Source organism: Acomys russatus, chromosome 16 (genome assembly GCF_903995435.1).
Source record: "Acomys russatus chromosome 16, mAcoRus1.1, whole genome shotgun sequence".
In the NCBI taxonomy this organism is placed as follows: Eukaryota; Metazoa; Chordata; class Mammalia; order Rodentia; family Muridae; genus Acomys; species Acomys russatus.
The window spans coordinates 40,491,721-40,518,524 of NC_067152.1; the positions used below are offsets into that span (position 1 = coordinate 40,491,721).

Genomic DNA, 26,804 nt, shown 5'->3' on the forward strand with positions numbered 1-26,804 from the left:
CGGGGGAGGGAGGGAGGGAGAGACAGAGACAGAGAGACAGAAATGGACAGTTATTTATGGACTGGGGAAATAGTGGATAAAGTGCTTGTTGTACAGACTTGAGGAACTGCCTGAGTCTGTATTCCCAGCACCCGCATAAAAAGCCCACATATCTGTAATCCTAGTGCTAAGGATGGGGGCCGGAGACAGGCAGACAGCTGAGGCTCACATGCTCCCAGCACAGCCATATCAGTGAGCTCCAGGTTCAGTGAGAGACTGTCCCGAGGGAATGACACGGAGAGCAACAGAGGAAGGCATCCAGCATCCTCTTCTGGCCTCCTTGTGTACATGCACACACATACACGTGCGCGCGCTCGCACACACACACACACACACACACACACACCACACAAAGAGCGATAAGTGTGCTCTTTTCTGGGTATCACCCCTAATCTTTGTTTGGGGTTTTTGCTTGTAGTGCTGCGGTGGGTGTTGGTTTCTATGGAAACAGCGAGACCAACGATGGGGTGCACCAGCTACTCTACTCCCTGGACAATGCGAACCACACCTTCTCTGGAATTGATGAGCTGGTAAGGATTATGGGCAGGTGGCTGGGCACAGCCACATCCCATGAGGTCAGCAAGGCCAGAACAAGGGTACCAGTCAGATCTCAGGAGCCCAGCTGCACCCTGCAGAGTTGTGTGATGGATGCTGTGGGGCCGGGCTGCCTTCTGAGCAGTTGCCCTGCCAAAGGCAAACACAGTGTCTGTGATGCAGGCCTAGAGAGGTTTCAGGGCAGCTCAAGCCCACGGGCCCCAGTTGGTCACAGAGCATCTGAACACTTGCCCATCCCTGAAGGAAACCTCAGCTGCTGGGTTTCATCTGTTTCACCCCAGCCCCTACCTGCCTGTCACTTCTGCCGAGTGCCAATCTTGGCTGCTGGTTTTCTAAGTGGCCGGCCCCATGACAGCTCCTGGTGCCTCCTGAAGACTCTGGTGGAAAGGCCAAATGCAGACTTCAAGGAAACTAGTCCTGGGGCATCTGACTCTCTCTAACCCAGCTGCCCCTAGAATACCAAAAGTGGCAGCAAAGGCACATTTGTGTTAGCAGGCTCCACCTCCAAGCCAGGCCTCTGCCCTGTCATCTGCCTAGGGAGGACTAAACCTCATCTGTCCCCTCCCCAATGCTCCTTTAAGCTCCTCTATGCTTCTAATCCTTTCATCAGCCCCTCGCAGGGGCAGGGACCAAAAAAAAAAAAAAAAAATCTCACCTTAAAGAGACAGGCAGAACTGCTGTACATGTACATGACCCATATTTGTGGGAGGTGGCCCCTGGGAACTCACTCACCTTGGTCCTGATGAGGATCAAGCCCCTGCCAGTCCTTGGCATTGTACTGTCTCCCATCCCCACCCCCCCCCTCCCCCCCCCAGCCATCAGAGTTCTTGGAAGTGGGAGCAGCCTGCATGCTGGAAAGCCCTAGCTAGCGCTGTGACCTTCACTGATGGGAAAATTCAGTCTTTATCTCACGGGAGGAACTTGCTGATATCTGGGAACATGCCCTGGGCTCCCAGCCCTCCTGAGCCAGGTTTGAACACTTGGCTGTAAGTCCTACTCTCTAGACCTTTTTCCTTCACCTTGTCCTTGAAGACAGCCCCTTACCCTTTGGCTGTTACTGTACTGCCAGCTACGGAAGTTTCTTTTGTACCTGAGGGGCTGGTGAAGGCTCAAAGTGGATGCCCAACAGTCTCAGGCCTGAAGACACCCGGGAGATGATAGATCCTTATAGGCCCTTCCCTCTCATCCAAGGGGTGGGGTCCAAATTGCAGGTAAATGGCTAAATGGCATCAGGCGAATTACCACCAGCAAAAGTGGTAAACTACAGAGTGCTCTCTCCCTGGGGGATTAAGATAATGGTGTCATTATAATAATTACTGCAATCACCATGAAGGTAGAGGTGCTGGGGTTGTGGGAGGCTGTGGGTGGCAGAGTCAGGATGGAGACTCACCCAGCAGCCAGATGACAGATCTAGCAGCCAAACGGTCAACCAGAGGCCCTCCCAAAGCTGCCCCCAAACACAAAGGTCAGAGACCCTCTGCACTCCCCTCTCTTGGCTAGAAGCCCCCACCATCCTGGACGCATAGTATGTCTATGGGAAACTGCTCAGTGGAGAAACTGAGGCACGGAGGGGTGTGATCGCCCCACAGCTGGATAACCAGCACATCTCACAGCAAGACCACAGAGCCCAGGCCTAGGGTCTTAGCCCTGTATTCTTTCCCTCCTCTTATTTCCTTGAGTCTGAGGGGCCGTGCCTCTCCCCCACAGCGGTTCTCAACCTCGTGCTTGCATCAGAGTCGCCTGGAGAAGCTTGTTAGGCTGTGGTGACAGGCCCCGCCCTGCTGGGGCTCCAGTTCACCTTCGGAGGCAAGCTGAGAATTTGTATTTATAATGAGCTCCTGCATTGAAGCTGCTGGCCTGGGGACCACAATTAGAAAACCACACCTCTGTCCTTAGTGACCTTCTAGCTGGTCCAGGTACCTGGTAGAAAAGCTCAGCTGTTTTCCTTAGACCCCAATCTATCTATCTGTCATCTACCCACCTACCTCCTTATCCTCAGTCCCCAATTGATCTATCTGTCATCTACCTACCTACTTAATCATCTCTTCCCAATAAATAATACCAGAAGAAAATAATGGACTTGACAGATGTTTAGCCTGGGCTGTCCTTGAACTCTTGTTGTCCCCTGCCTCAACCTGAGCTTTCAGATTACAGGCCTTGGACATCGTGCCTGGCCTAGTCTCTAATTTTAATTGTTGTTTGTTTGTTTGTTTGTTTGTTTTGTGTCGGTTGGTTGGTTTTTTAGGGCAGGTCTCAGAGCTCTGGCTCTCTTGAACTTCTCTGTGGCAATCAAGCATTTGGAGACCACATTTGGCTCATCTCTAAAATTTTAACTTTTCCATTTCGTCTTGGAATTTTGTTTGTTTGTGCGAGGGACATATTTGCTTTCTTTTCTTTATGTTTGATTTTTTGAGTCAAGCTCACTGATAGCTCAGGCTGACTTCAAATTCCCTATGTACTTCAGGAGGAGCCTGAAGTAATCTTTCCGCCTCAGACTCCCGGGTGCTGGGATTACAGGGGTTCAATACAACACCCGATCTGTTGGGTGCTTTGGGTCTAAGTCAGGGCCTCCTGCATGCTAAGCAAGCACTCTACCAACTGAGTTTCGTGCCCAACCCAGAGTTTCTCTGTGTAGACTTGGCAGTCCTGGACCCACTTTGTAGACCAGGCTGGCCTTGAACTCACGGTGAGCTGCCTGCCTCTGCCTCTGCTGGGATTAAAGGTGTGGGCCACCACTGCCAGGCTGAGATAGCCTGGGTTTGAGATAGCAGCTTGTCTGCAGTCCAGTCTGGCCTTGACTTCAGGGCAATTCTCCTGCCTCAGCCTCCCAAGTGCTGGGATCCTACAGGCCTGAGGCAGCACGCCCAGTCATATCTGTCTTCTATACTGGTGTCTTTTACTCTGTCACCACCTCCTAAGAACTCAGCAAAAAGCCAGAAAATGGAAGAAGTGCTGACACAGAGAGACAGAGAGACATTCTCTCAGGAAGTCACAGCATAGAGAAGACATGAAAAGCCACAAGGTTAATGTAAAGTTCCCATGATTCCCTGAGCTCAGCATGCTCTCCTGTGAGCTTCCTTCTCTGCCCCTCTTCTGTACCTTTCTCTTGCAGGCTGTGGGTGGGAGCCCAGGCTGCTGGGTAAAGATTTACTAGGCACCCTGCCCTCCTTCCAGTTGTTTGTGTATGACAGTGGCAAAGTGGCAAAGGCAGACCCTGGTAGCACAGTCCTACTGTCCCAGCTATTCCAGAGGCTGGGGATAGGGAGGCCTCAAATTCCAGGTCTACCTGGAATATGTAGCCAATTGCAGGCTAGCCTGGGCAATTAGCAAGACCCTGTCTGAAAACAAAATAAAACAGAAACAAAGTTGTTCTTTACTCATCAGCCAACATGCAGGCTCTGTTCTGACGGCTGTGCCCCCCCTCCCCCCAGTACGCACCTCGCCCCTTGTTTTGGAGCTGGCAAGGACAGCCACTGCATTATCCTTTCACTTCTATCAGGATTGACAGATGTTCTTTCGGGGTCCACTTAAGGTCCAAGCCAATGTGACAGGTGCCTCTCTACTCACTCACCTAGCAGAACAGACATCATGCGGGGTTGGGGCACATGAGCCCAAGAGAAGACACTTGATTTCTTCCTCCTGTCCCAGGGCCAGGCTGGGAGGAGCCCAGCATCTGTTCCCTGGTTTCAAGGCCTCATTGTTCTGCCTTGCGGTTGGGACACTGCAGGCTGATTCTAACTTAGAGACAAACCCTCTTCTCTTATAGGGAGCCTGTAAAGCACAAGGCAGCAGCCTGGAGCTCCAAGTCTTTGATGTCATAATCCCAAGTGACTCAAACTTTAGGAAAATGTTCAAGGAAGAAAGATGGATTCTTTCAGCTCCCTATTTGGAGTCCAGCTTGGGCCTCCCTCCCTGGAATTCAGGAGGCCTGAGATGTTTGGGGGTTTCAGTTTGGGGTTTTGGGGGGGGGTTATATTTGGAGTTATTTATATAGCGTTTTCTGCTAACAGTGTTAAGAAGATTTGAGTTTTCAGATTAGAGCAACTCAGGCTGCAGCCGGGTGAAGGCCAAGAACAACAGGGCCAAATGTGACTGAGCTGTGTGTGTCTATCGCCAGCTTTCCAGCACTGTAACAAATCCCTGAGGCCATCAAATGTATAAAGAAAAAAGGTCTGTACACCAGGTAACCCTAGCACTTGAGAGGTGGAGGCTGGAAGATCAGGAACACAAGGTCATTCTCATCTTCATAGTAAGCTGGAGTCCAGCTTGTGTTACCTGAGACCCTGTCTCAAAAATAAAACACTTTTTAAAATGAAAGTGAGAGGATGGAAAGAAAAAGGGGAAAAACAAGCTTTACGGTGGTGCGTAACTTTAAGCCCAGCACTCAGGAGGCAGAGGCAGGTGGATCTCCGTGAGTTTGAGAGGCCAGCCTGGTCTACAGATCAAGAGTTCCAGGACAGCCAAGGCTACACAGCGAACCCTATCTCAAAATACAGACCAAAAAACAAACCAGTGTCATCTTTGAAGAAGGGCATTCCTTGATGGCCTGTAGTCCTGTCACAGACCTAACCGCCTCTTAAACACTCTGCCATTTCCCGCCATCACCAAGTTCGTGCCTGTGCCTTTAGCATGGATCTTTGGGGGAACATTCCAGACCCACAATATGGAAGTAGGTGACAGGACCCCTGCCTGTCTTTGGCCACTCCTTTGGGGCAGCAGTCTCATGGGCTCCCGGATCTGGGTCAACGTGGAGCATACCGTCAAACCCAGTTAGCCGACTGCAGACACCTTCCAGGGCTATCCCAGGGCCAGACTCCCAGCCCCTTCCTTACCTCCCCTAGGTATCCGGAAACACCCAGAAGATGAAGGTAGACTTAGAGCAGCACCTGGCCCGGCTCAGCGAGATCTTGGCTGCTAGGGGTGACTACATCCAGACCCTGAAGTTGATGCAGCAGATGGCAGGCAACGTTGTCAAGCAGCTCTCGGGGCTGCCCATGTGGAGGGAGGTCACCACGCAGCTGACTGAGCTGTCCCACCAGACTGCCTATATAGAACACTACAGGTGAGGCACTGGGGAAGCAGCGGGAGGGACAAGTCGGGCTACAGATGGAGACCCAGCCACTCCCCCCAGCCTACTGTGTAGCAGCTGAGCAGTGAGGTGCTGAGGGACGCCACCTCCCCTCTACCCCATCTAGTCTGTAGTTTTCTTACTGCTGTGACTAAATATCTTGACACAAACAACTTAAGGAAGGAATAGGAATTTGTCTTGGCTCACAGTTTAAAGGGCTATGGTCCATCATGGCAGGAGGAGCCATGGCGGGAGGAGCCATGGCAGCAGGAGCATGAGGCAGCTGGTCGCATAGCATCCACGGTCAGAAAGGAGTGATCAATGTTGGCCTCAGCACTTTTTAACTTTGGTGGCTCTTTTCATCTGTCTGAGTTGGTGTCTTAGGGTTTCTTTTTTTCTTTTCTTTCCTTCCTGACTGTCCTGGACTCAATTTATAGGCCAGGCTGGCCTTGAACTCACAGATCTGCCTGTCTCTGCCTCCCTGAGCGCTGGGATTACAGGCATGCACCACCATGCCCAGCCACACACAATTTTTTTTGGGAAAAAAAAAAACAGAGTGGGTCTCTGTTGAGTGCCAAGGAAGGAGACAGCTGTCTCTGTCCTAGGTTGACCTTCATCCGAATGATAGCATGCACTCATGAAATATGTGAGCATCCTGTGTGACACACACGTCATTGTGCTCAGAGGGTCAGCCATCCAGCATTGTAGACACGGGGTGGAACAGATATGTGGGTCTTGCATGGCAAGTGTTGGCTCTTTGAATCCCCTCCTTGCCCAAGTGACTTGGCACCTCTTCAAGCCACTGATGAAGCTCAGAGCCTCTGCCCCAACATTTCACAATGTACTCTTGGTTTTCTGGATTTTTGTGTCCCATTATATCATAAAGTCCCACCCTGGAGGCCGCTGCTGGGCTGAGTCCAAAGGAAATGCTCAAGCCCTTCCTACCTCACCCCCATCAGACTCCCTTTCCCAAAGGAAGTGCTCTCTCCAGTCCTGAGATATACGCAGTGCTCCTAGGTGCTCCCATCCCGCATCCCACAGTTTGAAATTCCTTGACGTCATAGATATTCTAGATGGACAGAGCCTGCCCTTGTTATTCCTCATAGGCAAAATGCCTACCTCCCAGGGGCCTGAAAGGAACTGACAGCTCAGAGGAGATGGTCCGTCATCACCTGTGCCCCTCAACAGTGCAGTCTGATGAGCCTCTTGGTATGGGGGCTGTTCACTACCTGAGCCTTTGAGATCATCCCCAGGCCAGTGGCATATCCATGGGGGGCGGGGTCCTGATTGACCTGGGCACCTTGAGTGCACCTATCTGATCTTCTGGGCATTTTTAGTAAAGACTGTGATAAGATGGGTAAGGGTTTTATATGTGAAAGAGGTTTCTTATTCAGGTCACGTTGAGGAGCAAGAATAGTTCAAGTAGGTCCCCCAAACGCTGAGGGCCACTCCCTCCATCTCTGCTAGTGTTTGTGGCTCACAGGCTTCTTGGGGGGAACCTTCCCAGAAAGGCTTTTCTAACAGTTGTTAAACCAGACATCCCCTCCCATCGGAGCACTTTACTGTTTTGTCCAGCTCGGAGGACATAACAAGCTGAGGCTTACTGCCTGGGGCTGCGATGTGGACACTAGCTTACAGATGCCGGATGTGGTGGTGGGGTTGGGGCTGAAGCCAGCAGCATTAGCTCATCAGGCAAGAGCCAAGTTCATGGTGAGAACTCCTTCCCCCACTTCCCAGGGACTCCTCTGGGAAAACACATCCGCCCAGGAGCTGTTTCTAGGAACAGCTTACGCTAGTGCGCTAGTGCGCTAGTGCAGGAGCTGTGAAAGCACAGCAGTGGCAGGGTCAGGAGCCCCTCTACGTCAGGTCTTCCTGCCGATGGGAGAGGAGGTGGAAGTAGCAATGCATCTTTAGGTTGGGAGTGTGGAACTTAACGTTATAGACGGTGCCAAGAGCAGGGGGTACCTATGTCTCTAGAAGGAAGGAGAGTGTAGGGTTCTCATGCAATTCTCAGCTTCCATGAGAGCCAAAGTTCCTTTCAACTCTGGCTCTAAAACTGGCTCCCTGGTGGCCTCTAGCAAGTGGCAGGCCAGCTCTATCCAATGTCCCAAAGCTGCAGCCCCATTTCTGGGACCCCAGAGGCCTGCCGTGGGGTGTCTGCTGCTCTGTTTGGTGACCAAAAGTTTCAGTTAAGCCCTTGCTCTTAAGCATCAAACCTCCACTCCCAAAGACACACTCGTATTTGGCTCCTGGGGACCTCCAGTTTGCTCCCTCAGAGCCTCTTGTCACTTTCCCATCACCACCATCGTGTCCTGCTTGCACCCCAAGGTCCAGTCCCCAGTGCCACATAAAACATGTGGGGGTGCACGCCTGCAATCCCATCATTTGCGAGGGAAAGGCAGAAGAATCACAAGTTAAAGGTCATCCTTTGCAGGCCGGGCAGGGGTGGCGCACGCCTTTAATCCCAGCACTTGAGAGGCAGAGGCAGGTGGATCGCTGTGAGTTCGAGGCCAGCCTGGTCTACAAAGTGAGTCCAGGACAGTCAAGGATACGCAGAGAAACCGTGTCTCAAAAAAACCAAACCAAAACAAAACTTAGGCAGGTAGACTGGGATGTAATTCAATGGCAGAACTCTTGTTAGTGTGTATGGGGCCCTGGGCCTGCTCCCTAGCATTATTTTTTTAATTAAAATTACGTAAACTGAAACATTCATACCCTTTGTGGGAGTTGGCCAGGTTTGCTATATAGCCCAGGCTGGCCTGGAATTCCCCAGAGCTGGGATTCCAGGTGTCAGCCACCACACTTGGCTTCATTTTCTCTCTTGGGTAATTGGCATTTCAGGTGCTTAGTGGCTGTTTGTTTGTTTGTTTGTTTGTTTGTTTTCCCTTTAGGTTCTCAGTAGACAGTGGTGAGTAGTGGCCGATAGAATGGACAATGTAGATGTAGCTTGTTTCCACCAATGGAAAGCTCTAGTGCCCAGTACTAGTCCGGGTACTCCAATAGATGGTTAAGGCGAGGGATAGGAGAGTTCTGCTTTTTCTGGGAAAAATAAGGCTGCTGCTAGTCGAGCCCCTAAGGACCTTCCGCCTCTGGTCTGTGTTCCCACTGGCCTGGGCTGCTGTTCTGTCTTCCCAAGGGCAGCCCGTGGGGAGTTCTATTCTGCCAATGCTCACCTTGTCTTTCTCTCCACCCAGGTGGCTCTCCTACCTCCTACTTTTTATCCTGGACCTGGTCATCTGCCTTGTCACCTGCCTGGGACTGGCCAGGCGCTCCAAGTGTCTCCTAGCTTCGTGAGTAGCCCTCTTTATGGTCCTGAAGCAAAACGTTGGGCAAGGGGCCACCTGTGGAGGGAGATGAGGGCATAGCCAGACTGTGAGAGTGGTAGCAGCCAGGATGCCCCTCCTCAGCACCCAGCTCCCTTCCGGGCAGGGGCTCCTTTTGTGTCAAATGCCCCATACTCCAGCTGTCTCTGTGCTGTCACAGCTGAGTCTCTTCAACCAAAGTACTGGGATCCACAGGCCTCCCTACCAGTTAGTGGAGGTGGGGTGGGGGTTGGGGGGTCAGTGCATGGCAAGGTAGGGCTCTGCCTGGGAGAAAGGGTGCTGAATTTAGGTCAGATGGTTGCTGTCTCCTCCTGCTACTTTATGAGATCCCAAAGTCTCTCCCTCTCTCCTAGCATGCTGTGCTGTGGAGTACTGGCCCTGATCCTCAGCTGGGCTTCTCTGGCTGCTGCCACCGCTGCAGCAGTGGTAAGTGGAGGGGATTACGTGTGGCTGGTCTGACTGGAACAGTCTGTCCTGTCCCATCCGAAGACCCCAGACACGCTACCTTTGGCTCAGTCCTTTACCCACCGTCCCAGAGTCTCAGAACTACAGAGGCTTGGATCACTTTCGCCAGGCTCAGAGACAAGAAGGGGCTTGTCCAAAGTTACAGGGCTTCGGGGACAGAGCCAAGATAAGACACACTGCTTGTTTGGGCACGGAGAGAACTCATGGGTGGCCAGGTTGGCTTCCTTATGGGTGAAAAGCTAGGCTGGTGGAAGCCGGGTGAGTTCCTAAGCTTATTCCTCCTGACACATGTGCATAGAAGGTGGCATTTCTTATCTTCTGTCTCTGCGGTCCTGCTGCCCTCACACATCTAGGGACTCTTCGTAGATAAGAACGTTAACAGAGCTTTGATCTTGGAGCTGAGCTGTCGGAGTGCTTGCTCGATCACTCAGCAGGTGCGTGTGGCTGTATGCCTTGGGCTGCAGAACTCAGAAGAGCATAATGGTCCCTGTCGACAGTCACTCAGTGGAAGACAAACTCATAGACAGGTCACCGGGACATGTGTGACTCAGTTACCGGTGCTTGTTCTCTAAGTGTGTGGCTGTGTGCCTGCGTGCGCGTGGCTTGCTGGGGAAGACACATTTTACTGGGTGACTCAAGGAACTGCTCTGATTTCAAGCCCTGTGCTCAGAACCTCTTCCTCCTTACCCACATCACACCTTGCCTCATGTCCCTGGGGGATGGCTAGGAGCTCTGGTCTTGGGCACTTTGTCTGTCATACGCACAGGATAGATGGCCACCAGTGTCACCTGGCTCTGCCACACTTGACAGAGGCTTATTCAAAACTGCTAAGGAGACATTTCTGGTGACACAAGCCTATGGCCCAGTTACTCTGGAGACTGAGGCAGGAGATTTGCAAGCTAAAGGCCTGTCTGAGCTACAGGATGGGTTTAAGGGCAGCCTGATCAACAGAGTAAGGCCTTTCTTTAAAGGGAGCTGGGAGGTTGTGGGGCAAGAGAAATGGCTCAGCGGGTAAGAGTACCTGTTGCTCTCGCAGAAGACCCAAGTTCCATCCCTAGGACCCACATTGTGGCTTGCAACCATCCACAACTCCAATTCCAGGGGATCTGATGCCCTCTTCCGACTTCTGAGGATACCAGACACACACAATACACACATACATACATGCATACTCATGCATATAAAATAAAATAAATCTAAAGGGGGGGGCAGACTGGAAACATAGCTCAGTCGCCAAACACTTGCCTAGTGTGTAAGAAGCTGTAGGTTTGAGCTCTTACTACTATAAAGAGGGTGGGGAGAGCTGGGGATGCTGACACAAGGCCTGGATTCAGTCCTCAGAACTGTATCAACTAGCCACCGTGGTGCACATCTGCTGCCGCAGCGCTTGAGGGAGATAGAGGCAGAGGGGTTTAAGTGTAAGACCAGTTTGGGTTACATGCGATCCTGTCTCAAAGCAAACAAAACCGAAAGGAAGTGGGTATTTCTCATCTCTTTTTTTGTCCTTTGGCCACATACCAAGGACTGGTACAGAAAAGACAGTGCTGGAACCCAGGCTGGGCTCAAAGCATCCTGTGGCCTTGAGGGTTGTAAACAGTGCAGGGAGGGGCCCTGCCCACCAGAGTGATGGGCACAGCTGCCTGGCCAGCAGCCTCTTAGAGATGAGCACAGGGAAGCTTTCCAGGCTGAGTCTGTGGGGCTGATCCTGCTTCTGGCAGCCTCTGCCTTTTGAAGAAGCCGTGACATCCAGCTTGTCACCAGCGAGGTGCCCCTTGGGAGCTGGCTCTCTCCCAGCAGGGGCTTCTCCCACCAAGCATCTTGTCGTTCAAAGAACCCATAGGCTGTTTTATCTACAGCCCGGTGCTACTTGGAATGCTAGGGAGCTGGGAGCCATGCCATTTCCCTAATTCCTTTATTCAGGCCCTTGTGCAGGAGAGGCAGGCGACAGTGAGGGCGCTGAATGGGCCTTTGACAGAGCAGAGGCTGCTGTAGCATTTTAATAGGAAGAGGGGTAAGGAGGCGCTGTGGAGGGGGGAGGGGGCACCAGCTGTCAAGGGGTCATTGTGCAAAAGCTTTTTGTGTTCCAACTCTGCCACCCTGCTGCCCTCTGAGGCCTATTTTGAGGGCACGGGGACCGGATTCATACCATCACCCCTCCCCCAACCTGCCCACCAGGCAGGCAGGGCATCCATAGGACAGAGTACGGCCTCTGAGACTGATCCAGGGCTTGGTGAGTGGAGGGAAGGTAGGAACTCGGGAACCAAGCTCAGAGCCTCCTGGCCTGTGGCCGGCCCTCCTGTGTAGTCAGTAAGGAGCCACAGACGAACTGTCGGAGCTAAGCGCCCCTTGGACAAGGGAGAGGCAACACCAAGAAGGAAGAGAGCAGGAGTTGGTGAGATGCTTTGGTTGCAGCAAATGGGACAGGACATGCCCAGAACGTCCAGGCCTGAGGGGCAGCAGGCCCACCTTCTGGGTCAGAGGCAGGAGCTCAAGCCCCCAGCCTTAGCCATGGCATCCCTTCCCAGCAGCAGAACCTCTGGAGAGTTACTGAAGTCCTCTGTGCCTCAGTTTACTCCTGTGTGAAATGGTGAATATAATAGTGCCTGGTGTCTCAAATGGCACACATGTAGTAGCCATTTGGCTGCTGACCCTGGCTGGGATGGCCCTTCAGATAATCAGGAACTTCGTGAGTGCTCAGCCATCACCTGAGCTGGGCTTTGGGCAGCTCCTCCCACCCACCTCCCTTGCACTAGATGCGCTTTCTCTCTTCCTCCATCCTGTTCACTACTGAAAGAACAGCAATAACGGATGGACCACAATCATACATAGACACACACATGCATATGTCACCTTGGTCGACAGCTTTGCCTTCTCATCCTAAGCCATGAGCCCCACAATATCTTAACCCACTTTCTCAGGAGATGTGGGTTAAAGCTCAGCCCTGGCCTAAGCAGAGAAAGAAGAGAAGCCTCAGCATTAGTAAGGCCACATAAAGGGGTTTCCTGGTCCCCTTTCTTGAGGTGTGGCTCAGACAGTGGCCTTGCCTCTCCAGCAACCCTAGCCTGGCTCCTGTCTCCACTACTCCAGCCAAGAGGTGAGGGTGCCCCACCAGGCCTGCTGGCTTACATCTCCGACTCATAATAATAGGCTGGCTGATTTATTATGCATGTCGGTGGTTTGTATATAAAACCATTCTCCATGGTCCTGAGTGCATGTGGGTGATCGCATATACTGTGGGGAGAGTGATCTGTTTGTGTGGAAGAGATGAATGTCAGGGTATTCTAGAGAGTTTTGAATCCAGGGGAGCCTACTGCTCCCGAGGGCAGCAAGAGCCAGACTCCCGGTGCCTGGGGGCCTGACCTTCCTCTACCCTCTCCTGTCTCCAACAACACAGGGCACCAGTGACTTCTGCATGGCTCCTGACGTCTACATCCTGAACAACACACAGAGCCAAGTTGGCTCAGGTAATGTCCTCTGGGACTGTCTGTCCCTAGAGCCATTTCCACAAGCTCAGGCCCATATGAGTCGACTGCCTATACTGTACCTCTAACTAGGCACCCAGCATCTCCCTACCCTACACTTAAGTTTCTCTAGACCACTGAGCCACTTCCTGGAAAACTGCCTCCTTTGTGAGCATGAGGAAAGAAGGGAGTGGGCTGGACCACTGAGTAGGCAGGGGGTCTGGTTTCCTGTGAGCTTCCTGACGCTGATGCTATTACCTTACAGAGGTGACCCGCTACTACCTGCACTGCAGTCAGAGCCTGAGCAGCCCCTTCCAGCAGGTACAGCCACCCAAGAGCACCCTCACCCTTCCCACAGTCCCCTCATCTCTGGACCTCCCTCTATCTGGACCCTGAGCTTCACCATGCACAGGATGGTGGACAGCAGGCGTCACTTCACTGTGGTCCCTCTCTTTAACCACTCTCTGAAGGGGGATTTGCTCTTGTTTATTGTGTTCTATCTCTTTCTCCTGTGCTCACAAGTATGTCCCTCCCTGGAGAACTGGTTAGTCTGCTGGTGCTCTGCAGGAGGTAGGGGCAGGCCCCAAGGTTCTGCATCTCTCACAAGCGTCCTAACAAGGCCCATGCTGTTTGTCTGAGAAGCAGATCTGAGTAGTGATAATCAAGGGAATTATGGAGCTCATAAAGAGCAAGAGGGATGAGCTGGGTGTGGTGGTGCATGCCTTTAATCCCAGCACTCGGGAGGCAGAGGCAGGTGGGTCTCTTTGAGTTCGAGGCCAGCCTGGTCTGGAAAGTGATTCTAGGTTAGCCAGGGCTATTACACAGAGAAACCCTACGCCCCCCCCCCCGCCCAAAGAAAAAGAGCTAGAGGAAAGACTTCTTATGTAGGAAGAGCATGTTCATGCCATAGAGGTTGGGTTGACCAGATGGCTAGAGTTCTGAAAGCTGGGGAACAGCTTCCCTTTATGAGTTGAGATCCTCCAGTGTTCCAAAACCAATGGGATCTAATTTATTATGCTTGTCCCCTGAATTCAGAATCCAAGAACCCCTTTAAAGTGGGTACAGCCTGCCCAGACCCTCCTGTGTATTTGCCTAATGGTGATGCGAGAATAGGAGGACAAACCTCCTAGTAGCTGTGGGACTTGTGGGAAATGAATTCTCATGGCAGCCTTTGGTCTCTCTACCCAGTTATTGACCATCTTCCAGCGCTCACTGACCACCATGCAGATGCAAGTTGTAGGCCTGCTGCAGTTTGCCGTGCCCCTCTTCCCTACAGCAGAGGTAAGGGAGCTGCCACTCACGGCATCTGTGTTAGGAGGAAGGGAGCCCTGGTTGACCACTACCACCTAGCCACCTGTTCCTCTGCCAATCTCCTGCCTGTACCCCGGCTCTGGGTGAGCTTTCTGCCAGCTGTGCATCCCTCACTCCCCTGTGGCTCAGACCTTTGCTTCTATCAAAAGGCCTCTGCACGGCAGCTCTTTGTAATCATGTGCGTGCCCTCCTCAGCTGCTCACTCTGCCTTCTCTTTCTCTCTTCCTACTTCAGAAAGACCTCCTTGGCATCCAGCTTCTGCTAAACTCCTCTGAGACCAGCCTGCACCAGTTAACTGCCATGCTGGATTGCCGGGGACTGCACAAGGTACTGGCTCGCCGACTGTAGAGAGTGTGGGGTACATTTTGCCAGAGAGAAGCCAGCAAAGAGGTAGAGATAGGATGACCTGGGCTCCTCTCTTCAGGCCCAGAAATAAGGCTAAAGCCAAAAAATGGAAAGTAGAAGGACTTCTTGATTTCTCTGATGGCTGATGGGGGCACCCCATGGAAGGGACTTAGAATAGGTCTCCCTGGTAGGCAGGTTAGTTTTAGAACCTTGGAAGACCCTGACTTAAATGATAAATACGCAGTTCCCCACTGCCTAGATTCCTGACCATCTGGTCAACCCATTCTTCTCCTCATCTTGCAAGCCAATGTTTCAATCTCATTGCCAGGATGCAATATACGAAACATGTTGGTGCATGCTTATAATCCCAGTACTTAGAGGCAGAAAGATCATGGGCTATAAGTCAAATCGTGTCAGAGAGAGAGAGACAGAGACAGATAGACAGACAGACAGACAGATATAGTAACACATGCTTTTACTACCCAATACTTGAGAGGCAAAGGCAAGTGGATCTCTGTAAGTTCCAGGCCAACTAGGGCTACATAGTGAGATCCTGTCTTAAAAGCAAAAACAAACAAACTAACAAACAAAACCAGCCTCATATATGTACAATAAAATGCAAAGAACACTGGAAGCTACATGATTACCTCACCCCCAAGCAATGAGCCAATGTCAACATCTTCTATAACCCATATAGATTTAGAATAAATGTATGCCCATACTCACACACATCATATACATTTATATGCTTATACATAAAATCATAAACTTTTTTAAAAATGAAAGTTATGGATATGACATGTCTCCAGTTCTATAACTAGCCACCACTTCATCTGTCTAGCTTGAAGTCAGCCCCCAGTGTCTGGCACACAGTAGGAGGTCAGCAAATGCTTGTCCCAAGGAGCCTGTCAGGTAGACCCTAAAAGGAAGCGGAAGGTGCTTTGGGTGAGGAGCAACCAGGAAACTGGAGGTGCAGGCAGGGAAGAGGGGGCTTCCATAGGAGAGCGCAGGTCCCAGGCTTTGCTGCCCATCCCTCTGCAACGACGTGTCCCTGTTTCCCCAGGACTACCTGGACGCCCTCACTGGCATCTGCTATGACGGCATTGAAGGCCTGCTCTTCCTAGGTCTCTTCTCCCTCCTGGCTGCCCTGGCTTTCTCTACCCTGACTTGTGCAGGGCCTCGGGCCTGGAAACACTTCATCAACAGGTAGGGTACCAGAAAAGGTAGGGCTGCCCCACCCCCAACACAACACAGTATGGGGTTTTTCTGCAGGGGGGACACCTGAGACAAGAAAGGCAGCAAAGGGTCTGGCCTAAGATAGTGACAACCCTCCTGACAGTGCCCAGTAGACTTGATTTGCTTCCTAGGCCAAACTTCACAAGGTGACACGATGAGAGAGGGAGGCCCCAGGAAATAGCAAGGAAGGTCAGAGACATTACTGTTAAGATGGAGCCTACAAGCCAGGGCGTGGTGGCACACTAATCCCAGCACTTGGGAAGCAGAGGCAGGTGGGTCTCTGTGAGTTCCAGGACCGCCTGGTCTACAAAGCGAGAAACCCTGTCTCCCCCAGCCATGTATGTAGCTGCCATGGTGTGCTTCCTGGAAGAGGTGGCCATGGATTTAGGGTCAAGTGGAATAAGCTGTTCCTCCAAGGTCCATGCTTTTACAAATGCTAAAGAAGATGCATACGGCCATGGTGGCGCACGCCTTTAATCCCAGCACTCAGGAGGCAGAGGCAGGTGGATATTCATGAGTTCGAGACCAGCCTGGTCTACAAAGCAAGTCCAGGACAGCCAAGGCTACACAGAGAAACCCTGCCAAAGAGTAGCCTAGGAAGAGAGAGTGAGGACCATAACAGAAACCCCACGGCCTTGAGCCTCACCTCATGGCTGGCCAACCTCTACATCTTGTTCCAGGGACAGAGACTACGATGACATCGATGATGATGACCCTTTCAACCCCCAAGCTCGACGCATCGCAGCCCACAACCCAACAAGGGGGCAACTGCACAGTTTCTGCAGCTACAGCAGCGGCCTCGGCAGCCAATGCAGCCTTCAGCCTCCGGCCCAGACCATCTCCAATGCCCCTGTCTCCGAGTACATGTGAGCACAGTAGGGATCCTGTCTCTCACACCAGCCAAGCAGGATAGCCCTCTCCATCCTGCAGTGAGGCTGGATTTATAGACAGAGCATTTGGTCCCCCCAGAAACACATAGGGACGAAGGGCATCAGAGGCAAGCCCTGGTCCCCTGACTGTAGTAGCCCAGGATAGTCCTCCCACAGTCATGTATGCTCGGCAGAAGCACACCACAGGTGTCAAGTTGTGGACTTTTGCCACAAGCCCCCAAGTCAATGCCAGGCCTGGCATCTGTCCCTTATTAACTGCCTCTCCCCTGGCCCCCTTAGAGCAGTGGTTCCCACCCTGTGGGTCACAATCCTCACAGGGTCATATACCAGATATCCTGTGTATCAGGTATTTATATCACTATTAGTAACAGTAGCAAAATTATAATTATAAAGTAGCAACAAAGTAATTTTATGGGTGGGGGGGGGGAGTCACCACAACATGAAGACCTGTATTAAAGGGTTGCAGCATCAGGAAGGTTGAGAATCACTGCCTTAAGGTCAGATGTGGTGGCACATACCTTTAATCCCAGGACTCGGGAGGCAGAGGCTGGTGGATCTCTGTGAGTTCGAGGCCAACCATGGTCTACAAAGCGAGTCCAGGATAGCCAGGGCCACACAGAGAAACCCTGTGTCAAAAAATTTTTTTAAATATATATATATGAATGATCTCTTGGCCCACAGGAACCAGGCCATACTCTTTGGTGGGAACCCACGATACGAGAATGTGCCACTCATCGGGAGAGGTTCCCCTCCACCCACAGTAAGTACCTTTCTGTGGCAAAGTCACTGCCCTGGCCTCTGTCAGAGACATAATCAAAGATAAAACCTGTCAATGCAATGTCTGATCTCCACAGAGAGGAGAAAGAAGGTAATGGCTTTGTTATCAAATAATATTAAAGCAGACTGCCTCACATGTCACGGGCCATCAGCTACCCAGACTATAAAGACATAGCGGCCTCCCCTGTTAGATGGCCTCCCCGGCATGGCCCACTGCACAACTGTCCTCAAGATAAATGGTTTCTGTCTTTAAGCAAGAGGACTAGGGACAACATTTGTCACACTGGCCCATCATAAATCCTCCTGGTAGTTAGGGTAGCCATGCTCGGCTGGCCATTGTTTTTATTCAAAAGGAATTTCTTACAGCACATGACAATCAGGGAGCCAGGCATCTGAGCTGTCAATGGGAAGGGGACACAACTGTCTTCTGTGATAATGACCTTTACAAGGCCCTCAGAACTGTTCCTAGGACTGGGGGTGTGAATCAGTTGGTAGGGTCCCTGCCTGGCATGCATTAGGTTCAAACACGGTGGTCCAAGAAGTTCCAGGTCACACAGAACAATATGAGATCCTACTTTATAAAAAAACTATTTCCGCATTGTAAGACCAGAAGGAAATTGCTTTGCCATTTATTTATTTATTTAATGTGCATATTTTTTGGTTTGGTTTTTTTTGTTGTTGGGTTTTTTTTTTTTTTTCCCTGCATGTGCACGCCTGGTACCTGTAGAGGCCGGAAGAGGGCTTCAGATCTCTATGGAACTGGAGTTATACATGAATATAAACTGCCACGTAAACTGCCAGGTCCTCTGGAAGAGGAGCTGGTGCTCTTAACCACTGAGCCATCTCTCCAGCCCCTCTTCCACCTTTTAAAGAGGTTAGGGTTGAATTGGCTCAGTGGTAGAACACTTTGCATGTCAGAGGCCCTGGGTTTGCTCCCCAGGGGGAAAAAAAAAGTCAGTCACAGTAAGTCTCCTACAGAGGATAACTGCAAGAGGAAAAGAGGGTCTCCTGCAGTCTGTCTGTCTGTCAGTCTGCCTGCCTGCCTGCCTTTCCTGACTGTCCTAGTTTGCTGTCCACTGCTGTGAGAAACAACAGGCAACATGGAAGGAGAGATTGATTAGTCTTACTTGTCTTGGTTCACCATTGAGGGAACCCAAGGCAGGAAGTGAAGTAGAGTTCACTGGCTTGCTCAGCAGCCTTTCTTACACAGCCCGGGACACCCACCTAGGATGGTGCCACACAGGGCGGGCTGAGCCCTCGTTTTCTCAATTGAAGTTCCCCCTTCTCTGATGACTCTAACTTGAGTCAAGTTGACAGGAAACTATGAGCACACTTCCGTGTGTGTGTGTGTGTGTGTGTGTGTGTGTGTGTGTGTCTGTGTGTGTGTGTTGAGATAGGGTCTCAGATAGCTGAAGATGACCTTAAACTCCTGATCCTCCTGTCTCCACTTCCCAAGGTGCTGAGACTACAGCCCTGTGTTACTGTCTTCTTGTTTCCTTTTTATACCAGGGAACATTCAAGAGGTTTCTTTGAGTTCTGGTGGTAGGGGTTGAACCAGGACCTCCTGAGTAGTCAGTTACTGCTAAGCCACCAAGCTGTATGCTGGCCCTTTTCTTTGATTTGTGTTTCCCCTTAATCCTGAGGCCTGAGTGTAGTCGGCTGGCTTGGGGCTGGGGTGACCTATCTAGGAAAACTGCTGCCAGGCACAGCCTTCCTCCACCTCCGCAAAACTCAAAGCCCACAGGGCCCTACACATGAGGCCCCTCTGCCACTTCCAAACAAGAAGCAGTACCAGGTTAGGACCCCTGGATGTGCCGGGTGCGTGTGCAGCTGGAGAAAAGGCCATGCCGTCTGCTCCCAGAGCAGCATCCTTGGAGCCCAGGATTGTTGCTAATACAGAGAGCTGCAGGTAGGAGCAGCCTGGACAGTGGTGCCCAGGTGCCTGGGTTCAAATCCCAGCTTATAGCTGTGGCCTCTATGACATGAGATGTGGCCTCTGCCTCTCTGGCCTCAGTTCTCCTGTGTGAAGAATGGGGAAGACAGTCATGTACAGCAAACAGTTAGTGCCATAAGACAGCAGGCTCGTTCTGTCTCTCTTTCTTTTTCAAACTTCTCCACAGAGATGTGGGATTCATAAGAAAAGGCCAGCGTAGAAGTCTGTGAGGAGAGTGGGTAGGTTTGCTGTACTGTGTCGGCCTCCAAGGAGGCATTCCGCTTGCCCGTGTGGTTTCAAGGGGACCACTGACTGATAAGGAAGAAGTACTCAATACCAAGGGACAGTGAAGTGGACCGGGGCCCTGGGAACCCAGGAAGGGCACAGATGGGCAGTTAGCAGCACCCTGGCCTGCCCGGTGCAAAGCCTCCCACAACAAATCCTGCTTTTCCTTTCCACTTCAGTGTTTTGCCTCGAAAACTTTACTTACTTTTATTACAATTATTTTAAGATTTATCTTTCTTTGTGTGTGTGTGTGTGTGTGTGTGTGTGTGTGTGTGTGTGTGTGTGTGCGTGCATGCTGTGGGGGGAGGACTGTACATAGAGGACAGAAGAGGGGTTACAAGCTTCCTCGGGTAGATGCCAGGAGCTGAACTTAGGTCTTTTGGAAGAGCAGCAGGTGCTCTTAATTGCTCACCCAGCTCTCCAGCCCCCTATTACCTTTTAAAACTGGGTCTCGTGTTAACTCATAACTCAGTGTATGGCAGAGGCTGACCTGACCTGGATTTTGTTTTGTTTTGTTTTTTGGTTTGGTTTGGTTTGGTTTTTCAAGACAGGGTTTCTCTGTGTAGCCCTGGCTTTCCTGGACTTGCTTTGTAGACCAGGCTGGCCTTGAACTCACAGAGATCTGCCTGCCTCTGCCTCCCAAGTGCTGCCACCATGCCCAGCAGCCTTGAAATTCTGATGCTTCTGGCTGTTTCACAAGTGCTGGGTTCCTGAACATGCCCCTCCATGTGTGGTTTATGTAGTTGTGACTTGGAGGCTGCACCTTTAAAATCTCCCTGCTCTCCTTGCTAATCAAAGCTTCCTAGATCCTTCCATCTTCTGCCAGCTGCCAGGCCCTAGGGACACAGACTGACCTTATTATTAATCTAAGCCAAACATGATTTGGGAAGATCTGCTGCTGTGAAAAAGAAATTAATCACTATGCTATTGGAAATAAAAGTGATATATATATATATTTTTTAAGATTGCCTTCTGTCAGGCCACTCTGCATGTCCTTAGCAGAGGAAACAATAGCTGACCTTATTTGCAAGGCTGGAGGACAGAAAAACCCTCCCTGCTTTGGCAAAGGTGACTACCAGCTGCCTCCGTCTCCACCAGCTCTGGGGGAAGAGTCCCACCCTCTGCCCCTGCTAGGGACATCTGGAGCGATAAGTGTTGCTGTCCATGATGTTGTCCATGGAAACAGGCAGGATGAGGGTGGTGCGGGCATCTGCTGCAGGGAAGACAGCACAGCTGGCTGCTCTCCACCCCGTGTGCTGCTTTCCGTACAGCTCTCAGAGTTCAGGGCTGTGAGGTCGATAGGCTCAACACCCCACCCCACCCCCGCATCTCACCTCTCCCTGCCTCACTTCCCTCAGTTAGTGGGTGAGAGTGGAATCAAGGCCATCGAAGGTTCAGCCTGTTCCCTGGCCAGAAAGTGTCTTCCCTTAGCTCTGCCTCCGGGGAAATCACTCTTCTGTTTCTAGACCCTTTCTTAGACCCAGAGCCACTGTGAAGATTCCTCAGCTCAAAATCGTCGCTAGCAGGCTGGGCGTGGTGGCACACATCTTTAATCCCAGCACTCGGAAGGCAGAGGCAGGTGGATCTCTGTGAGTTTGAGGCCAGCCTAATCTACAAAGCAAGCCTAGGACAGCCACAGCTAAACAGAGAAATCCTGTCTCTTTTAAAAAAAAAAAAAAAAAAGATCGTCACCAAGTCTTCCATAAGACAGCAGTTTTGCTGTAAGCCCTGAAAGGGATAGTAACGTTTTATCTGGGGCTTGTTTGTTTGTTTGTTTGTTTGTTTTGGTGCTGAGGACTAGAACCCAGGATCTCACACGTGTCCTGTCTACCATAAGTCTATACCCCCAGCCCCAAGAGACGGGCTTTACAGACAGCAAAGGCCCAAGGAAAGCAGAAACAAGGAACAAAATAACAAAATTTAGATTCATCTTTTCCAAGTTCTCTTTCCCATAAAAGAAGAGAGACACAGTCGGGCAGTGGTGGCATGCACCTTTAATCCCAGCACTCAGGAGGCAGAGGCAGGCGGATCACTGTGAGTTCAAAGCCAGCCTGGTCTACAAAGAGAGTCCAGGACAGCCAAGGACACAGAGAAACCCTGTCTCGAAAAACCAAAAAAAAAAAAAAAAAAAAAAAGAAGAGAGACACTTTCAATCTTAACATTTTGGGTAAGGATTAAGGAAGAGGAACCTCGTCATCATCACCCTGCTTAAAACTGGCCCGTTTCAGAGGAGCCCTTCCTGTTCTCACTCCTGCAGAGGTTTAGCATTTGTGACTCCGTTTGGTTTCCAGTCCAGCCCAGTGCAGGACTCGGGTTCTCCCAGGGAAGCGGCCTGGGAGATCTGAAATATAACAAACTTAGCAGGCAAGTTTGGGGACCACTGCTTTCAGGGTGAGGGTCTGGTGCTTGTGTGCACACTGACCTTTTAAAGGGCTTGTGGAATCTGGGCTGGGACCTAGGGATTTGCAGGCCTAGCAGATTCCCAGGCAAAGCTGATGCCGCTGGCCTGGGAGGCAGAGTAGGAAAACCAGCACTCTCAGGCTGCCTTGCTCAGTGGTCCTAGTGCCTTGTTGGGCAGGATGGTCCTGTGGGTTGAGGCTGCCTCTGCATTGTGGGAGGTTTACCTGGCTTCTGCTTGCTAGATATCAGTAGCATCCTATCCAATCCTACCCCAGCTGTGACAACTGCATCATCATTAGAGAAGATTATTATAGGTATAGCTGAGAGACAAGGTCACCTCTTGTAGAGATGCTCTGGGCTACCTGAAGTGCCTCGTGCCCCTTTCTCCTTATCATACCCCAAGTGGCATGCTTGCTGCTGTGTGTGACCTAGAACCCCTGGGGTCAGCAGAGCAGCAGCATTCATGAGCTGGTTAAGCAATGCAGAATCTCAGGGCTGAAGAGGTCGATCAGGGGCTGACAGCACCGGCTGCCCTTACAGAGGACTCAGGCTCAATTCCCAGCACCACACGGTTGCTCTAGTTCCACGGGATCTGATACCCTCTTCTGACCTTTGCAAGCCAGGTACACGTGTGGAGCAGATATATGCATGCACGCAAAACATTCCTACACATAGAATTAACCTAAACATTTTCTAGAAAGAAAGGAAATGCTGACTCTTGGGTCCCATGTCAAGAGTCCCTGGTGTTTTGGGCACAGGAAATGGAAGGAGAAGCCCTGTGTCTGCTGCTAAGAGTGTGACGGGGTTTGCTGGGCTTGCACACATGGGCCACAGCTTCTTCGATTCCGGAATTGCTGTAGCAGCACTTTAAAACTGGTGGTGATACCTTTAAAAGCTTTGTTTTCTATTTTGTGTACTCTACCTTAATAAAGGAAAAAAAATATCCTAATAAGTGTGGCCTGAGCATTGGGATTTTTTTTTCTTTCTAGGTATTTGAAGACCCTTATAGAAAGGGCCTTGCTGAGGTTCTCTTAGGTCCATTTTTCAAGTGGGGAAATAGAGGCCAGGAGAGACTAAAAGACCTCAGCCAGAGTCACCGGCAAGTAAAATGTATAGCTAGGGACTGGGTGAAAATCCATTCAGTACATGGTACACCTTGCAAGACCCCAAACCGGAGCCTCCAGAACCCACATTATAAAAAGCTAGATGTGGTAGCCTGTACTGCCATCACAATGCTGAAGAAGTGGAGACAGGCAAGTCCCTGGGGCTCACTGGCCAACCAGTCTCGCCCACTGGGCAAGATTCAGCTCAGTTGAAACACCTTGTCTCATAAAAGTAAGGTAGATGGCAGTGACACCCATACGATGCACGCGTGGGATTCGAACCTGGCTCCTAGGACCTGTGGCCCTGTGCCCCGCTGGCTGCTGGTTAACTGCACTGAACTTCCCTGGTACAGCGCTGTGCCTCGTGAGAATGCAGCCTCGGTGCTGCCGGGTGTGGAGGAAGGAGGGTCCCTGCTCCGTGTGCATGCTTTGCTGGAGGCTAAGTGCCCCGGGGGATGCGAGACTGGAGGCACCAGGGGTCATGAAGCTTCTCGAACCACCTGGTATTCCCGCAAGCTACATGACGCCTTGTGATGAAAACTAGGTGCCTGGCTGCTGTGCCTGCCCAGACTGTCATCTGAGAAGTTCCCGGCACCTTTGCTAGTGCCTTTCCCTCAGTGCCAGGGATTCTCAGAAACACCCAACTTCTGAGGAAGCTACAGCCCCTTGCGTAAAAATGGGTGTGCTGGTTTCCATGTAACCTGCACACATCCTCCTGTATGTTCAGGATCCCAGTTGGGTTACTTGCAATAACTAACACAACGTAACTTTGCAGACAGTCGCTTCATTGCCTCAGGGTGTGTTGACACACACATACAATCCCAGCTCTCTGGGGGCTGGGACTAAAAGATCCTTTTGAGTTGGAGTCCAGCCTGGCTATTTAGGGAGTTCTGGGCTAGCCTGAACTACAAAGACGCTGTCTAAATAAATAACAGAAACAAAAGAAGAAAACCAAAAGTATAGGCATTTTTTTAGTAGCTTTGATCCAAAGTTAGTCGAATCCATGGGTGTAGAAGCAGCATAAACAGAAAGGGAAGGCGGGATATACAATGTCGCGTCGACCTGATGGAGAGCCGCGCGCTGTTCTGACTGCCCCTCCTCTCCTCCACAGTACTCTCCCAGCATGAGGGCCACCTATATGTCCGTGGCAGATGAGCACCTGAGACACTACGAGTTCCCATCCTAGGTACCTGCCTCCTCCTGCCAGCTTGGTTTTCAGCGGATGCAGAGCCCAGCTGTGTTGTCTGTAATAGAAACAGAAGAAACCTCGACACGAGCAGGCTCCTGTGGCTGCAGAGACACAGCTGGGACTCCTGACCAAAGCCTCAGGTGGATGTGGGGGGCCCCCGATTTCTCCCCCCCCCCCCAACTAGACCAGCCTCTCCAGCCTTAACTCCCCAGGACTCAACTGCTTTCCCTGAGCTAGCTGCCTGGTCCAGCCCACCTTAAGTCACACCCGCAACAGATGAGAAGTGGCCCTGAGAGCCCTGTTCTCTCAAGGTCCTACCACCAGGCCCCTGCCTCTGGTTAGCGAAGCCCAAAGCCCAGGCCACACCATCCAGTTGCCCTGTCCTCGACGTCTAGGCAGATGACAACTGGAAGTGTGTTACGAGAACACCTGCGCCAAGATCCACGTTCCGGGGCCACACAGACTCTGCCTAGACCCCAGCAGGATAGCATCAAGATAATTCCCCAGAGGGGATCGGTGACTCCAGGCTGGGCACTGCAGCCTGGCAGCCTTGGATGGATCCGTGGGAGAAAGCCTTCCAGATTCTCTAGGCTCCACCAGCCACCCCGGTTCTGGAACCAGGTCGCTGCTGCAGGTGGGGGCAGTCTCAGGTATGAACAGACACTCTGAGAGAGTTCAGTTGAACTCTCCTGGTGTTTTAAAATATTTTTGATGATCCAAAGACTCACCCCCTCCCTCACAGGCACATCCAATTCTTGCAATAGATACAAGCTCCGGTCTGTCACCTGATCCTATACTGTGGCTCTCACACAAGCCGTCAGAGCTGGAGGAGAGGCTGAGAAGTGGGTTGTGGGTTTTTTGCGGTTTTTTTTTTTTTTTTTTTTTTTTGGTCATGCTTTGGTCTCATTATTATAGCCCTGACTGACCTAGAACACAGAGAGCTGGCTGCCTCTGCCACCAAAGTGCTGGGGTTGTTTTGCTTTGTTTTGGGGTGGGGGTTGTTGAGACAGGGTTTCTCTGTGTAGCCCTGGCTACCCTGGAACTTTGTAGACCAGACATCTGAATTCAGACATCCACCTGCCTCCGCCTTGAGAGTGTTTGGGAATAAAGGCGCACACCATGATGCTGGTCCTTTTTTTATATATATATATATATATAAAGTAAAAGATTGGTGAGACATTCTGTCCCAGAAGGTTGGAGACGGATATCTGGGGCCTCTAAGGAAGAGACATGATGACTGAGAAGGCTGAGGGGCTTTCTATTCTGACCAACAGCCATTTTCTGGCCAGGAGAAAATAATGACCCCTGTCCTGCCTGCTGAGGGAGCAGGCTAGGGTCTCTGGTGCTTCCAACCTCCTGCCAACTCTGAGTACACTACACACTGAAGCCCCATGGCCTTGGACAGCTACGCAGGGCCTGCGTGATGGTGTGGGACAGGGCTCTTTGTATTTCAGAAGAGCCACATGGTCATCACACTGACAGCTTCCCAGCCAAGCCCCTGCTAAGCAGAGCCACGGGGCACAGGCGTCACTGCGTCTCATGTTAACCTGTGTATACTGTGAGCCGCCTTTATACGGCTGTGTCCTGTGCAGACTTGGAGCTGCGGCCTCAGGCATCGCTTCTAATGTTTCCTCTGCGGCAAGTGAAGGACTTTTTAATGCATGTACATTAAACTAAAACTCCTCCCGGGTTCTACAGGACTCAGGTGGGCAAGCTTCTGCTTGATGATACGCGGTCGCCCTCACCTGAACCAAGAAATAAACCGCTTCTCTTAAGATGTGCAGTTGACTGACTGAGTCACTTATTGGATAAGCCCTGGGGACTCTCAAGGGTAAATGTCCCCTCCAAGGAGGTCTTGGCAGGAGGGATTACAAGAGACTCCTCCAGCAGCAGTGCTGGATTTCAGTGAGACATAAGATAGGGGACGGTGAGGGGGCTGGAGAGATGGCTCAGCAGGTAAAAGTACACGCTGCTCTTCCAGAGGCCCTGAGTTTGGTTCCCAACATTCATACCAAGCGGTTCATAATCACCTGTTCATAATCATCTCCAGGAGATCCATTGCCCTCTGATCTTCAAAGACAACCACATATGCATGGCAAACACACAGAGAGACATATATAGAAACTAAAAAGCAAATCTTGGGGCCGTAGAGATGGCTCAGTAGTTAAGAGCACTTACTGCTCTTGCTGAGGACCTGGGTTCGGTTCCTAGCACCCACACGGTGGTTCACAGCCATCTGACACTCCAATTACAAAGAACCTGTTACCAAAACAATTAAAAAACAAAAACAAAAAACCCAAAGAACCTGTTACCCACTTCTGGCCTCCACATATAATGCACATACATGAAAGAAAACACTTATACATGGATCTCATTATGTAGCCCAGACTGGCCTAGGACTCACTGAGATCTGCCTGCCCATAC

General features: G+C 51.2%; 1 protein-coding gene across 1 annotated transcript in view; it reads left to right on the top strand.

Annotated features, from left to right (window-relative positions):
• Nucleotides 1–24,523, top strand: part of Ttyh2 (tweety family member 2) — a 38,500-nt gene extending 13,977 nt beyond the window's left edge. Inside the window, exons 3-14 of the mRNA XM_051158994.1 lie at nucleotides 458–569; nucleotides 5,436–5,656; nucleotides 8,857–8,952; nucleotides 9,339–9,411; nucleotides 12,845–12,914; nucleotides 13,177–13,232; nucleotides 14,100–14,192; nucleotides 14,457–14,549; nucleotides 15,631–15,773; nucleotides 16,484–16,669; nucleotides 17,375–17,453; nucleotides 24,303–24,523. Of these exons, the coding sequence (XP_051014951.1) occupies nucleotides 458–569; nucleotides 5,436–5,656; nucleotides 8,857–8,952; nucleotides 9,339–9,411; nucleotides 12,845–12,914; nucleotides 13,177–13,232; nucleotides 14,100–14,192; nucleotides 14,457–14,549; nucleotides 15,631–15,773; nucleotides 16,484–16,669; nucleotides 17,375–17,453; nucleotides 24,303–24,377 (1,297 nt within the window). The 3' untranslated portion in view covers nucleotides 24,378–24,523. The remainder of the gene's footprint in view (nucleotides 1–457; nucleotides 570–5,435; nucleotides 5,657–8,856; nucleotides 8,953–9,338; nucleotides 9,412–12,844; nucleotides 12,915–13,176; nucleotides 13,233–14,099; nucleotides 14,193–14,456; nucleotides 14,550–15,630; nucleotides 15,774–16,483; nucleotides 16,670–17,374; nucleotides 17,454–24,302) is intronic.
• Nucleotides 24,524–26,804: the final 2,281 nt, after the last annotated feature.